Source organism: Perca flavescens, chromosome 17 (genome assembly GCF_004354835.1).
Source record: "Perca flavescens isolate YP-PL-M2 chromosome 17, PFLA_1.0, whole genome shotgun sequence".
NCBI lineage: Eukaryota > Metazoa > Chordata > Actinopteri > Perciformes > Percidae > Perca > Perca flavescens.
In genome coordinates, this window is record NC_041347.1 from 15,002,708 (window position 1) to 15,017,908 (window position 15,201).

The 15,201-nt window shown below is 40.1% G+C and overlaps 1 protein-coding gene across 2 annotated transcripts in view; it reads right to left on the reverse strand.

Moving 5' to 3' along the window:
- Positions 1 to 15,201, reverse strand: part of psme4a (proteasome activator subunit 4a) — a 32,709-nt gene that overhangs the window by 8,991 nt on the left and 8,517 nt on the right. For both annotated transcript variants that reach the window (XM_028603070.1, XM_028603071.1), the window contains 34 exons: positions 15,062 to 15,125; positions 14,898 to 14,972; positions 14,373 to 14,495; positions 14,181 to 14,273; positions 11,229 to 11,494; positions 10,952 to 11,138; positions 10,754 to 10,843; positions 10,581 to 10,645; positions 10,071 to 10,221; positions 9,775 to 9,873; positions 9,604 to 9,673; positions 9,423 to 9,490; positions 9,077 to 9,292; positions 7,916 to 8,073; positions 7,683 to 7,778; positions 7,157 to 7,212; positions 6,977 to 7,033; positions 6,760 to 6,815; positions 6,241 to 6,339; positions 5,552 to 5,614; positions 5,354 to 5,449; positions 5,042 to 5,173; positions 4,717 to 4,926; positions 2,240 to 2,376; positions 1,934 to 1,984; positions 1,725 to 1,854; positions 1,524 to 1,605; positions 1,259 to 1,415; positions 1,053 to 1,122; positions 825 to 950; positions 580 to 732; positions 322 to 426; positions 123 to 214; positions 1 to 41 (listed from right to left, as the gene is read on the reverse strand). The exon at positions 1 to 41 is cut by the window's left edge and continues 91 nt beyond it. In XM_028603070.1, the coding sequence (XP_028458871.1) occupies positions 1 to 41; positions 123 to 214; positions 322 to 426; positions 580 to 732; positions 825 to 950; positions 1,053 to 1,122; positions 1,259 to 1,415; positions 1,524 to 1,605; positions 1,725 to 1,854; positions 1,934 to 1,984; positions 2,240 to 2,376; positions 4,717 to 4,926; positions 5,042 to 5,173; positions 5,354 to 5,449; positions 5,552 to 5,614; positions 6,241 to 6,339; positions 6,760 to 6,815; positions 6,977 to 7,033; positions 7,157 to 7,212; positions 7,683 to 7,778; positions 7,916 to 8,073; positions 9,077 to 9,292; positions 9,423 to 9,490; positions 9,604 to 9,673; positions 9,775 to 9,873; positions 10,071 to 10,221; positions 10,581 to 10,645; positions 10,754 to 10,843; positions 10,952 to 11,138; positions 11,229 to 11,494; positions 14,181 to 14,273; positions 14,373 to 14,495; positions 14,898 to 14,972; positions 15,062 to 15,125 (3,734 nt within the window). The remainder of the gene's footprint in view (positions 42 to 122; positions 215 to 321; positions 427 to 579; positions 733 to 824; positions 951 to 1,052; positions 1,123 to 1,258; positions 1,416 to 1,523; positions 1,606 to 1,724; positions 1,855 to 1,933; positions 1,985 to 2,239; positions 2,377 to 4,716; positions 4,927 to 5,041; positions 5,174 to 5,353; positions 5,450 to 5,551; positions 5,615 to 6,240; positions 6,340 to 6,759; positions 6,816 to 6,976; positions 7,034 to 7,156; positions 7,213 to 7,682; positions 7,779 to 7,915; positions 8,074 to 9,076; positions 9,293 to 9,422; positions 9,491 to 9,603; positions 9,674 to 9,774; positions 9,874 to 10,070; positions 10,222 to 10,580; positions 10,646 to 10,753; positions 10,844 to 10,951; positions 11,139 to 11,228; positions 11,495 to 14,180; positions 14,274 to 14,372; positions 14,496 to 14,897; positions 14,973 to 15,061; positions 15,126 to 15,201) is intronic.

Below are 15,201 nucleotides of genomic sequence, written 5' to 3' on the forward strand. Positions count from 1 at the left end.
ACTCCTGCTGAGCTAGGCCTCCCTGCAGCACATAGAGACGACTGGAAAGGAAAAAGAAGCACAATCATCAAAGTTTGTCAGTCACATCAACATCTGCTTCAGGCAGCAACCTTTCTACTCACCAGGCATCGACAAAGGAGCCCCCCTCACCGTTGACTGGAGACTCCATTAGCATCTCAAACAGCCAGTGGAGTTTGCGTGGGTCTCTACTCTCCTGTACGAAACAGAAACATCAGAGTTGTATGGAAGGAAGGATGAGTGACACAAGTTTGACAAATGGAAGGATAAAGACATGATGGATATAAACAAGCAAACACTTACACAGGCTGTGGCAATACAAGTGCCCCAGTCTGCATACGTTTCTATTGTGATGTTGGACAGGGCAGTACGGAGCAGTGGACACAACACCTCCCAAAGGCTCTCAACCTGTAAAAGAGCACAAGTGTATGAACTGGTTTGTTTGCGTTGTAAGACCTATGGTAGTAGCATTTTTATTTATTTTTTACGTGTATAAAATCAGGTGACTTTCCAACGTGGAACATCTAGCCACCTTACTCAGTGAGAGTTTCAATTCCGTACCTTTGAGTAGCTCCAGTGCTTGCAGCCTCTGATCAGTCCAGAGATGATCTCCGCAACACAGCGCTGCTTGCTCTCATGGGAGTCGGCCACAAGGCGCTCCATGTGTGGCCGCAGCAGGGGAAGAAAGACATCGCTGAAATTGCGGAACAATCCCTGGAGATAGCAGAAGGAGGGACGAAATTCATTTCTTTATTGACTGACTTAAGTTGCTTTCTGCATTTAACACTGCTCTCAGGGAATCTCACCTTGAACAAACAGAACCTGCGAGGGCTAAACTTGTCCTTGCCCTTACGGTCCTCAAGAGAGAGGAACTCGATGAACTGGTTGATAAATACCGGGTCTGAGAAATGGTCAAAGATGATCTGTTCCCGCTGTTGGGAAGGGCATGAAATGTAATTTTACTAGATGCAGTTACTATTACTTCACATTACTGAATGTATTATGTTTTCTCGGGGGGGGGGGGTATGACAAACCTCTGTCATTTCCTCTCTGGTCAGGTTCTGTTTGGGTTGCTCCTCCAGTGGTGCATACATCATCAGTTTTCTGGAGAACAGTAATGAGGTGATGGTAAATAAAAACAAGGTGAAAGATGTTGTCTGACAGATAACAAAAAAAGAAATATCAAGACAGCAAAGGACACTCAAGTAAATAAAAAATGATTATGACATCAACTGAAAACCTTGGCCAGCAGTAGTATCCCCAGTGGGTCTTTTCCACAAACACACAGCTATCCCAGTCCTGCTGTGTGTGTGGAAGGCTGCTGCTGTTATACTGGAGCCACTGGTTGTCTAGACGGTCCCCGGCTGCTACAACACCACTTAGCTCCTTCACTCCACCTACCAGAGATGAGTAAAGATGTTTTGTCATAAGTTTTAGAAACTATAATTAAAAACACAAAAACTGAAATGTCCATACACAAGTCAAACAAAACTTGTGATGCTTACAAAGCTCGGAGGGGCTGACAGGGACCTTCTTATGCTGCCTCTTGATTTGTTTCATTATCCCTGCAACAGCTGATATCGCCACCTAAAGGAGAAAATAAGACATTTCAAACAAGGAAACACAGGAAAGACTGGAATATGCAACCATATGCTGTAGAATCACAGCACTGCTACTGCATGTCTCATAATATGTGTATGCCAAACCTTGCGGACATAGAGGGAGTCATGGTTGAGGCTTTTGACAAAGAACGTAACAGCAGGTGGTGGGAGCTCATGGTCATCTCTCAGAAGCAATGACAGGAAGCCAATTGCAATGTGTTCGAATTTCCAAGGCCTGGGATGTTAAACAAAGCATGTGTTACAGACTAATACATAAATATAAACAGGATTTGATCAATATTAAATTAACCTACATGTTCCTGTTGAGGAAGTCCAGCAGATCACCAATGAGCTGTTTGTATTTCCTACAAAAAGGTAAAACAGTATTAGTGTTTGAAACTTTACGTAACCAAACCTATTCTTGTTCACATGAAGGTTGTATGCAGAGTATGCACTTCATCTTAACAGATGGGTTATGTGTCCGTATTGTTTTTAAGCGTTTTATTCTGCGGGGTTAGCCATTTTATATCAAAGTAGTTGCTCAAAGAGGAGGAGCCAAATTTAGGGGAAGGTCTTTGGCGTGATGATGATTCGTTGTCTTGTTCCTGATGTGAACTTACTCAACAGACTCGGAGTTCTTGAGCTCCTGCCTGGTCAAACCTTCTGCTACTTCTTCCTCTGAAGGAAAAGGCTCCTTGGGAACAGGATTTCCAGTAATCATAAGTTGTTTGGCCACAGCACAGCACTCCCCAGGGATCTAAAGGGATGAAAAAGATAAAACCTATAGCATCAGACATACAGCAGGGAAAATAAGTATTGAACGCGTAAACATTTCTCCCAGTAAATATATTTCCAATGGGGATATTATTGGAATGAAATTTTCACCAGATGTCATTAACAACCCAAGTAATCCAGTAGCTAGTCCACACCGACCAATAAGGTTTTATACCCAAGCGTACCAAAGCGTTCAGATGTCAGTAACAACCCAAATAATCCACACATACAAAGGAATCAAAAGATGTATGTCCATGACAGTTATGTGTAATAAAGTGGAATGATAATGGGAATAAATATTGAACACATGAAAAATGCATGGGAAGCCAATAAACCAACTGAAATCTGTCAGTATTTAAGAAGCAATCCTGCCCCCTATTAGTGCAAATTAATATCAACTGGATTAGTCCTAATTGATGGCCTATAAAAAGGTTTCTCATTACCAAGGTGTCATTCAAGAAGCATTTCATGATTGGTAAAAGCAAAGAGCTGTCCCAAGACCTTTACAAGCTTCTTGTAGAAAAACATACGGATGGCATTGGTTACAGATGAATATCTAAACTTCTGAAAGTTCCAGTGAGCACTGTTGGGGCCATTAACCGGGAGTGGAAAGAACATAATTTCACCATTAACCGGCCACGACCAGGTGCTTCTCGCAAGATTTCTGACAGAGGAGTCCATAGAATACTGAGAAGAGTTGTCGAAGAACCCAGGACCACTCGCGGAGATCTTCAGAAAGACCTGGAAGAAGCAGGTACAGTTGTTTTAAAGAAAACAATTAGTAATGCACTCAACCGCCATGGCCTCTATGCACGCACACCACGCAAGACACCACTGCTCAAGAAAAGGCATGTGGAAGCTCGCTTAAGTTTGCAGCACAACATCTGGACAAGCCAATGACATACTTGGGAGAATAGAATTTGGTCAGATGAGACCAAAATCAAACTCTTTGGCTGTTATAGCATACACCATGTCTGGAGGAGAAATGGCACTGCACATCACCCTAAAAACACCATACCATCAGTGAAGTTTGGAGCATCATGGTGTTGGGCTGTTGATCAGCATCTGGCACTGGCAGACTTCATATAATTGAAGGAAGGATGAATGGAGAAATGTACCGTGACATTCTTGATAAGAATATGCTGCCATCCACCAGGATGCTGAAGATGAAACGAGGGTGGACATTTCAGCAAGACAATGATCCCAAACACACAGCCTCTCAATTGCTTTCAGAAAATAAAGCTGTGAATGGCCCAGTCAATCACCCGACTTGAATCCAATTGAAAACCTCTGGAAAGAACTGAAGATCAGAGTTCATAGAAGATGCCCTTGGAACCTTCAAGATTTGAAAACAGTTTGTGTGGAAGAATGGGCAAAAATCAAAGCTGAGCAATGTGTGCGACTAGTTTCTTCATAAAGGAGGCGTCTTGAAGCTGTCAAGGCACAAAGTGTGTTGAATAGTTTTTCCCTGTATCATTTCACTTCATTACACACAACTTAATTTATGGACTTATTTGTTTTGATATCTCCTTTTGTTGTTGTTACTGACATCTAGTGACATTTTCATGCCGATAGCCCCATCAGAAATATCTTTACTGAGAAAAATGTTAACGCGTTCAATACTTATTTTCCCAGCTGTAATTTGTCCAATTGTGGGAGGGAAATTAAACTTAGACGTTGCTGAAGAGCAGACACAGTGGGGGAGAATGATAAAATATTGGCTTTTCCTTGCATAGCTATGTTGGAGTGACGGAGAGCAGAGAGTAATATGGGTACACATTTTTATTTAGTGACTAGTTTTGGTGCAGAGACTGTCCAGTCTTAAAAATTAGAAGGCTATGGGGTGTCTCAATATATTGAAATATGCTGGATGGAAACTGGTTTTGACTAGATTTGTTTAGAGAAGAAGGCTAAACAGCTGAGAGGAACCATAAATGCCCCTCTTTATGACCTTGTTTTCTGGTGGGGACGGGAATTAACAAACTGACTTTATGCAGCTTTTGATGTGTGTCCATTTCCTGGTACAAGAACTCATTTAAGACAACAGAGACTGACCAGAGAGTGTTTCTTCATTTATCAAGTTTTTAAGGACCAAGTTCGAGGTTTGTAAGGTCAATGTCGATTAAAACTTTCCCACAGTATTGAAAAGAAAATTCTGAGGGAATTCAAGGGCAAAGACAACAGCAGAATGAATGTTATTTTGATAAGTAGCAATATCTATATGACCCTTATAGGCATAGGCAGATATCACAATTGCCTTTGATTCTATGATCCCTTTGATTCTATGATCCATTTGTGAAAGTATTCCGGGTGTTTTTCTTACCGAGAAGTCGACGCCGATGGTCTCGTACTGGCGATGGATTTTGTCTGCGAGGTCATCAAAGAGCCGCACGATGGAGGGCTTCTCCAGAGACATGGCTGAGCTGAGGCCAGAGCGTACAATGGCGGGCCATGTCAGGGCTATGCAGTCCCAGTCGTGCAAATTGGCCAGGCACACGCCACTGTGATTCCCCAGAAGACAGTACAAGGCACCCTGGAGACATACACAGAATGTTATTTGAGAAAATATGAAACTTGAATTCTTGCAAATGTAAAACTTTGTGAGTTTCTATGTTGTAGAGCAGATGTGCCAGGGAGGACTGTCATACTTTGAACTGCTGCTGTGTGACACTGCTGTTGTCTGGGTTGAGAAACTCTAGGACATGGGGGATCAGATCTCTGCAGCAGAAATTGTAGGTTGCCAATGCAGTGTACAACACATTTTGGGCTCTGCTGCGTACCTGGAAGGTAATTAAAAAGTCTCAGTTAGCATATTATTTACTTCAGGTGTATTGAGAACACTAGTCAAACATATTTTTGATTTATGATGTGTAATAACTACTCTGTGATAACACTAAACAATGCAGGAAGTGAATAAATGCCTTGATATGATGGAGATAATGCATTGCTGTGGAACTCACTTGACTATAGGTGCTTGTGGAAAGCCTCAACAGATCCCTCATCAGTTCCTGGTGAATACTCCTGTACTGACATCCTTCCACTGTCAGCTTTCGCAGCTGATAAAAAAAGAGATATAGATTAGATTATCAAGATTCAAAGTCAGAAATGGTAAAAAAGAATAATAGAGAAATTACCCAATGTTATTATAAAGGACTTACCTCATGCTGGAGCATGACTCTGTCTATTAGCAGAGCTCTGATGTGCTGCTTTCTGCCGTGAAGCTGCAAGTTCAACGGCAAGGCATTACACACTCTAAATTACCAAGTCAGTTTTAAATATAGGATGTGATACAAGTATCACTAAACAGGGATGCACGATATGAGGAAAATATGCGATAATGTTGTTGAATATCGCTATCATGATATTACTTGCTATAAATAAACAGATATTAAAATTAACTCAGTGTTGCCTTTCTGCTGCTTTCAGTATTCTGCTAAAACACAACAAATTGCTTTTTGAAATCATTTCCAACATTCTTTTATTATCTTAACAAATAGAACATTGACTTGAATATAAAAGGCACCACTAAAAAAGAATGAAAGTTACATTTTAAACTGTAATTTTCTTTCAACTAACAAAAAATCTGTGTCTTTCGTGATATGTTGCAGCCTTTCGTGATGTGTATATTGCGACGTTGATATCGCCATAGAACAATATATCTATGGATATCGCGATGACGAAAAACAAAAACGATTTATTGTGCAGCCCTATCACTAATGTATCTACTGTAATTTAAGCTTTGGTGAGAGAGGGCATGTTTTTTTTTTTTTTAACTCCTTCCTAGGATAACTGTAGTATTAAAGTAACAAAAGTTAACATAACATTATAATAAAATAACATTTCTTACTCTGTTTTCCATTGATTTCTTCACAAGATTGAAGCTCTTCCAGCGGGAGTCAAACTCATGTTTGTGAGAACCTTTGAAGTGCAACAGGTCGCTGATAATCTGAAAGGTATCACAGACAAAAATGGTGATTAGTGTTGGGAGATAGGATCAATACATCAGCTACTGGCCATAGCCTGTTTTGAGATTGTGAGTGATTCAAGACGGCAAACATGATTTAAATAAATTCAGTGATAATCTTTGCCTACACAATGTCCCATGCAGCATAGAATAACTTACACACACTGCTCCAATGTGGTATTCTAAAAGATACCATCTGAGTGTATGTTTTGTTTGAAGGATGTGTAATACAGTGGTATACAGCAGTTTTGTAGATATGAGCCAAATATATCAGCAAATGTTGGTACGGTGGGGGGGAATGCAACATGCAAATTAGCCCCATAGCCTGAACCCTGAGGTAGGCATATCATTCAAACACATACAAATAAGGGTATAAATGTTATCATGTTACTGCCAGCCTACTTTGATGATGGAAAAAAGAGACTTGGTGTCATCTTCAGAGTGCTCAAGGATGTAATCTGCAAGAAGAGGTAAAGGAAATCAGATGGCAGGACAGAGACCTACAGTATATTGTTAGCTTGCCTGTTAAGTTAAACGTGACTACAACTTGGTTAGGGATGTGGCTGTAGAACAAAAACAAAAAAAAAGACCACAAGCCTAAAAGACAGTGACCACTTACGCAGCAGCTGTCTCATCACTCTACAGACAGCATCTCTGTAGTTCTCTCTGGAGTCATCTGCAGGCAAAGATAATATTACAGTGGCAGGTTATACTCAAAACAAACAAACCCATTTGTTTTACATGTACTGTGGGCAACAGCTTCATCATCCAACACTTAATAAAAAAGTGACTTGCGTACCATACTCCACTCCTGTGTAGAGGTTGGTCTCATCTAGATTCACCATACTATGGACCCTGAGAGAAAAAGAAGGTTCAAAGCCAAGTTAACTAAGTACAATATGAAATGGTGTCTGAAAACTAATTTTGTGAAATAAAATGTGCCTTGAAACATCTGTCCAATATTAAGTCCATCATACAGTCGTTAGCAAAAACACTGCAATGAAACAATTATAAGTATATAAGTAACTCATACATGGAGATTTCTCTTTGTTTTGCGCAAATCCAGTAGGCCTTCGATCTATGTATTTTTATGGAATATGAGCCTGTCAATCATGGGAGGGGGGGGATGTATGTGCTTCTACTGAATCTACTTTTGTATCAAATATGAAATCAACAAACTCCTTGGTCTCTCCCTCCAGAAGAACCCAACACATCTGCTAACTGTTTTCCTAAAGGAGACTTTAACTAACATTTGTTAACCAACAGTGTCTTTCTCTGGATTTCTTGGTCAGGACAGATTTTATTTTGTGAACGCAACTGCTTACAGTTCAGGGATGGGCTCTCCTTTAAGTGGAGGCATCAGACTCCCAGCTCCAAGGAGGCAGTGCTGAATAATGGTCAGGCTTTGTAGGACGTCATCTCTGAAAAACACAAAGTCATAACCTATCATATGCATTACAGTAAACAAAAGTGGACTAAATCCAATGTACATCTAGTGAGTAGAAATCCAAATGTAATTTCTGTAGGGAGCACACCTGTGCACACTGTTCCTCCATACCTGCTCATGTCCTGTTCCCCCTGTGCAAATCTCTGAAGACGCTGAAGTTCAGGCTGGAGGATCAGGTCCAGTAAATAAAAAGCAAAGGAGGTCTCCTCAACACTGGGCACATGCCACCGGATATCCAAATTCCACAGGTCCCCAGGACGACCCCACTCCTGCGTGGGATAAAGACAATGAGCAAAGCTTATACTTTTTATACCTTAACTAGTTAGAAAGAAATGTCAGGCTACATTAACACCACCTAATACAAGTGAACCCATTTACATTTTATTGTGGTACATATATATGTGTAATTAGGAAAAAACACATGGAATTTGTTACTTTCTCATCTGGTTCACATGTGGAAATATACCAAATAGGACCTGAATATTGCCAATGCAACTTAAATGTCAACACACAAACTTGCCAGTTGGAGAGACAGGATTTCTTTTTTCTCTATAGTTAAAAGAAAAAAAAAGCAGACATCCCCAGCACACATCAAATCATGATTTGCAGAACTGCATCTCTATTGACACCATTTTTTGTGTGTTAAGTGGCTAAAGGTATGCAATTTAACATGTGCTTAGACATACAGCATATCACTGCATTAAAAACAAATACATATGGCATTAATTAAAGACAACTTTCAGATTGACGCAACACATAACACATCCCCCCAGGCCAGGCCTGTAGTACTAGTAGTACTGTGGTGACTGTGGTAAACACAAGTGAAACATTGTATCCCTCTTGTTGTACAGTAATCCAGCAAAGTGATCTACTATCTATGCCTCCATCAAGGAAGCAACATAATTGGATTAAAGTGCGGGCTGCGTTCACTGACTGTCTAAAGAGAGGCTCGGACAATTATTCAAACCAGGTCAAAGTGAATGCCACAGAATTGTATCGCTTATCTGGTTTAAAAACAAATGTCTGAAACCGTTTCTAAAACCCAATCTCTCACTGGTTTGTGGGGATGATAAGAGTAATATGATGAAAACATTGCACAAGTTTGGTCATGGAAGTTTCTAAACACAAATTCACCTAGCAGATATGTGGGACAAAGTAAGACTGTTGTAGGTTACAAGTTAATGTAAATGTAAAACTGATTGGATTAAGCTTCTGAAATCACCAATAATATGTATATATTATATATAATTGATAACCAATCAATATTATTACCTTGATGGGTAAGTAGTCACTGGTAGGTTGATGGAAGCCTCCTGGCACACTGCAGTACTCTGTGGGGTAGGTGAGGGCTGAAGAACGAAGGATGTGGTGCAGCAGGTTGCAAGCTAGAGTGTAGCCCTGCTTACACTTAAGGTGGAGCGTCAACTGCAAAATCTGGACCAGGTTAGAACGATAGGGCAGGACCTTGTCACCATCCACCCGGGTCACCTGGGGTGCACATGGAAAATAGGGAAATATCCAGTAAAAATACAGTGACATACAGAATTATAGATAGGAGGTGTTGGTAAATACAGGAATTTAGGGGTTAAGTTAGTAAATCATGAGTGGTCTAAATCACCTCAGACAGTAGCTGGAGATTCCACAAAAACTCCTTGTCAAGCTCTTCCTCATTCAACACTTCCTCATCTGTTAAAAAAAAAAGAAAGAAAGAAGTGTGTCATGCAAGGAAGAAAACACGAGTCATGCGTTTGAAAACCTCCTCTTGAAGAAAAACGTATTCATGTGTGGTGAGCACTTACTGACAGCGATTTGGTTTATGGCATTGCAGCAGTGTGGCACAAACAACTTGAGTGACTCTGCAGGGTGGCACTGAAAACAGAAGCAGAGGGAGGATGAAGATAGTAAACTAATAAGCTACAGGAAGGCGAAGCTTTAGGCCCACATGAAGAGTCTGAGTGGACAAGACTCACCTTGGAAGCAGCTCTGCACATGTCAGCCACCATTCTCCCAGCTACACGTGTCTCAAAGATGTTGGTGGTTGCAAAGTTGAACACCTTTTCCAGAGCCACCTAAAACAAGTTAAAACAATGTAACAAATATGTTAAAAAAAAAAAGTAATAATAAATAAATAAATATATATATATATTTTTTTACATCCATCAGTCATCCAATAATGTACCTGACACACACAAATTTATACACACACACAAAAATATAAATAAGAGAATAAAAAATGTGGAATGAGACAAGTGTGTGAAAAGTCAACCTTAAAGATGTCCAAGGAGCACTGTGTGAGGATGGTACTGAAAGTGGAAGACAGACCGAGCTCTACCAGACTCTCCAAATGAGTCATTTTCTCGGTTTCCGTTTCCTCGCGAGTTTGTTCCAGAGTGCTGCTGTCTATCAGGGCAAAGCATCTGTCCAGATAACAAAAATATATATATTTTTTTTTTTACATCCAGTCATCCAATAATGTACCTGAAAACGGCAACAACTAATTTGAAAGCCACCAATGTGATTTGTTCCTGTGATAGATATATCCTCCGGCAAAATATGATCAAGTGTTTTGTTTCTTCTCCAAATAAACCAGTTTGACTGAGCAGTACCTTTGCTGTATCTACTCATTCATTAACTATAGAGCACTAATAGGACAATATTTTACAGAGAATTATTCCAGTTTGTCAGTCTATCCTATCACAACTGCGTAACAGGGAGCAACAGAGCTCTACTGATGAATGACTTGTGTTTTAATGTTCTTCATCAAAACTCCACTTACCTGTCCATGAACAGAAGCACAAAGTCTTCAAACTCAGCGGAGGCTGAGCACATCTCTCTTTCCACCTGGAAGTCATACAAAAAATGTATTATATATATATAGCTAAACACAAGGATCATTTAACACTTTGCATTTATTCATTGACAAGGCCAGGAAAAATAATATTAATTCACCTCCGTCAAGTCAGTTCTTTCATGTAGGGCAGACGAACAGTCCACCAAAGGCACAAGAGTCACAAATGTAGCAATAAATTGGAATGTGATCTGTGGGGGAAAGGAATGTTTGTATCAGATTTAATAGGTTTAAAAAAAAAACAACACAAAAACAAATTCAGTAAGAAGAAGATAGACATGAATAACACTAGAGCGCACCATGCACTTGCTGAAGTCATTCGGGTCAACGCCTGGCAAAGCCCTCATGAGCAGAGGCAGCATGTGAGTGGGCCCCTCAGGAAAGCGCTGCCCACCTGACACCAGGCTCCGTGCCACACCAATCATGCAGCTCAGAGTGGCTGTCAGCTGGTGGGGCTCGGTTAGAGTCTCCAGAGCAGGGTATGTTCTATGGTAGAGACGGAGAACAATTAGCCCTTTGTGTTTATTTCAAAATGTGGCCTTATCCTTGAGATTCTCTAGTTCAGTACAGACTTACTTCTCCAGCACGGGGGGAATGACCAACTCAGGCCTCATTAGAGCTAGGTTTTGCAGGGCCTGGGCTGCATCAAGACTGCCTGTCTTGCTGAACATGGCCAGCAGCACCGGCTGCATCATACTCTCCACAAAGTCTGTGATATCCTCCTCTGTGAGCTTGTGACTGTCTGGTATTGGTGTCAGCCATGTGGGCTTTCTGTAGCGCTCTCGGTGCAGCCGCCGTACCACGCTTGCTGGGAGACGTTGGAGCAGCTTCATGAGCTTCATCTGGACATGAGGACAGAGGGACAAAAAAAAGACAAATACATGACAAAGGGGTGACACAGGTAGATGGTGTGCCTCCATGTAGTGTGGACAAATAGAGAAGTAGAGGGTGTATGGAGCATCTGGAGACACAGATGACATAATGCACACACAAACACAAACCAAGACACTGAACACAGCTTTCTCTGCTTGTCTTGTATGTATGTGTGCAAAGTATGGGGATCACTTTACAGTCAGTACAGTCAAATCACTCGAGTTTCACCTTAAGTGAAGAGCGAAAGAAAGGTGATATCAGCACATTGTACTTAAATGGACTTACTGTCTGTTCAAGGTGGAGCTTTCATGGAGCTAATATATTACTGGATAGCTGAATTATTTAAAATGATTTATATTTTAATTGTTGTATTTTGCGAGAAAAAAATGAATCTTCAACAAAACCAGTAAAATTTCTCTGTTAGGTAAATGTAGTAGTACAACGTTTGTGTTGTCTTCCCGTCAACCTTGAAAAAACTCAACGTTTTAAATTGTTAAATTTTTCTTCTACACATTTTCAGCGCCTATTTCTACGTCCCATATTTTCTGATATAAAACAAAAATCAAAAACTGGTCAAGGTGACCCAAAGTCACACAAGGGTTAAGTAGAAGTACACAGGAAGTCGGTAGTATACAGTTGACTTTGGGGTCCGTCTATAAGTATTTCGGGGCACAATGGTTCTGGAAAAAGCTAAAAGCAGCGATATCACAGGCCAAGTGTTTTAAACGGGCACTGCACTAGTGTGATAAAACCACAGCTACTGTTAAGTGGATGACCCCCTCACCTGGAGCCAAGCAACATGAGGACAGAATGCTGCCTGTGGTCCTGCAAACCAAGTAGAGGGGGGTCCTCAAAACAGAACGGCATTTGGCCCTGCTCCCAGTGACCTTTAATAGCACTGCAGTCATCTCACTCACATGTCCTCTTGTTATTTTTGAAGTTGATACAGAGGTTCAGGAAGCTTCCTAGAAACATGATGACGACTGACTCTGTCTGCACTCTGTCATTGTGCTGCCGCCGAGCGCCATGGCATGCTGTATTAACGTGTTAGCATTATAGTAGGAACAAGCTTGGTGAGTGATGTATCTGGTAGCAGTCGAACCATCACAACTCATGTTTCCTATTGATTTCAGTTGTTTATCATAATTCTTATTCTATATTTTTAGTTTTCTCTGTTCCCTACGTTTCGTGCACCTATCAGTTTAGCTACTTCTAAAATAAATTTGATAACACGGTCATTCATAAAATAAAATAAATGAAATAAATTATTATAATAATAATTATTCAAATTTGATCAAACCAAACCTACACATTTCTGATGAAGCAGAGTAGTGGTTAAAAATAATTTACAGTGGTGCTCATACGTTTATGATCCGATGCTAAAGTTGGGTTCATAAACGTTATCGTAATGTATTGTAAATAAATAAATGTTCTTCCTTAAAATACAGGGGGCATAAGTATACACACCCCTATGTTAAATTCCCATAGAGGCAAGCAGATTTTTATTTTTAAAGGCCAGTTATTTCATGGATCCAGGATACTATGCATCCTGATAAAGTTCCCTTGGCCTTTGGAATTAAAATAGCCCCACATCATCACATACCCTTCACCATACCTAGATATTGACATTGAGTAATTTCCATAAAATCATCTCTCAATGCAAATCAAACCAGCTATTAGGCTAACTGAAATAAAACCATGCCAATCTCTAGGTATGGTGAAGGTTATGTGATGATGTGGGGTTGAATATTTAATGCTATGGAGACATAATTAAGAAAAATAAATTCCCTAAAATTTCCTTTATTTATCAGCTATTTTGTACTATTTATTTACCAAAGAAAAGTCTGACCTGCTGACTAGGAGTGGGAAAAATAATCAATTCTTAGATGCATCGCAATTCTCTCTAGAACGATTTGATTCTTGATTCAGATAAGTTAATAATCGATTTTTAAATGTGTTGATTTTTATTTAAAAGTTACTGTCTCCAGACAAGTACAAATCAGAAAACAGAGTGACTGAAAGAGGATGGGATAATGGACAACAACTTAGAGTTTAGGCAAGAGTGCAGGAAAAAAAACACACAAAAATGGCCAAAAGGAGAAAAAATATTTAAATTTTGTATATACACATGATCTAATAAGACATACATAAAATAATTAGGCAAAACACATATAGGCTGTTCATCTACTTTATCACATTACATCCGACACGTTCATGTTCTAAGAAGCCAATTATCCACCTTTAAACATGACTGAGCATGGAAGATTACTGGGAGAGAAGGTGACTTTCACAAGCGTGTTTAAAGCTGAAGCATGGAATGACTACAAAACAAAAACCTCAGTAGACAAAACATTTCATTAAAACTTGTGTGTGACAAACACATGTCAAAATCTAAGCTTTGTCTAGCTGCTTTGTCTAGGAAGTGATTAGCAAACTCTGAGTAGCAAACTCAGATTTATATGTACATTTTTAAATATCAAGCATGGAAAGGTACATAAAAATCATGCATCGAGATATATCGATAATCGGTTTAGAATCGAATCGTTAGCCTCTGAATTGGAATTGAATCGTGAGGTGCCAAGAGATTCCCACCCCTACTGCTGACCCTATTGGGTCACTAAAAAAAGTGCTGTGTGTAAGAAAGAAGTGACTCACCAACCAGCGGCCATGGTTTGATGGGTGAAAGAAGGATGTAATACTGTTGAAAAGGCCACTGAGCTGTGCTTGAGCTTGCTTGCTGGGTCCACCCTGAAAGTGACAAAGTAAAGGTGATTGTGACCATAATCTCTACACCAACTGTGGCTGCAATTATTTACCAAACACAAAGTTTATGAATAATGAACTAACCAAGAGGGATGAGACCCAAAGCACCACATGGCTGATGTCGTAGGCATTAGTGACATATCGTGGTACCATCATCTGACTGGTCCCCACTGGGAGATTCAAACTCCTCAAAATTCTTGTGAAAATCTGAAATGTGAAAAAACAAAACAATTAGGGTTAAATATTCCATGTTTGATTATTTTGATGTGGACTTATTTGTTGTAAAACTGATAAAAGCCCATTACATTTAATTGGGCTTAACGGGTCAGGAGTGTATGTTTATTAGTAACTCATGCCGGTGCTGTTACATGGATCAAAACAGTCACTCAGTTGGAACGCAAGCATGATGCAAGTCACGTCCCATTAGTGACCAAGAGCAACAAGGAAACTTAATAGTTTGTTCTCTGACAAGCAGCAGTGGCAATGAAATACACACCATGAGCCCAAATTATAGAGCTCAGGCCACACATGAGAGCATGTGCCACAAAAATCAAAACAAACAAGTTACTAAACTGTGTAGTCGGTGGTGAAAAGAAAAAAAGTACAAACCTTAGGGATGTAAGGGTCCCAATCAATGTAGCCAATATTGTCGTTGGCCAAGCGAGCAAAGAGGTTGACCAGATGCTGCAAAGATGTAGGAAAACATGTTACGCTGGGAAGCCAGAAATACTGACTATTGTACATTCAGACATATTTTAAAACAATCTACTCACCATTTCCCAGCTTGGAAGATTTTGCACGGACAACCATAAGGTGATCAACTCATCGAACCACAATCTGTCAGACAAACAAATGGTTACAAAGGCAGAAGACAACCCTACGAACTACATACATGTGGCGTTTAACTACAGAT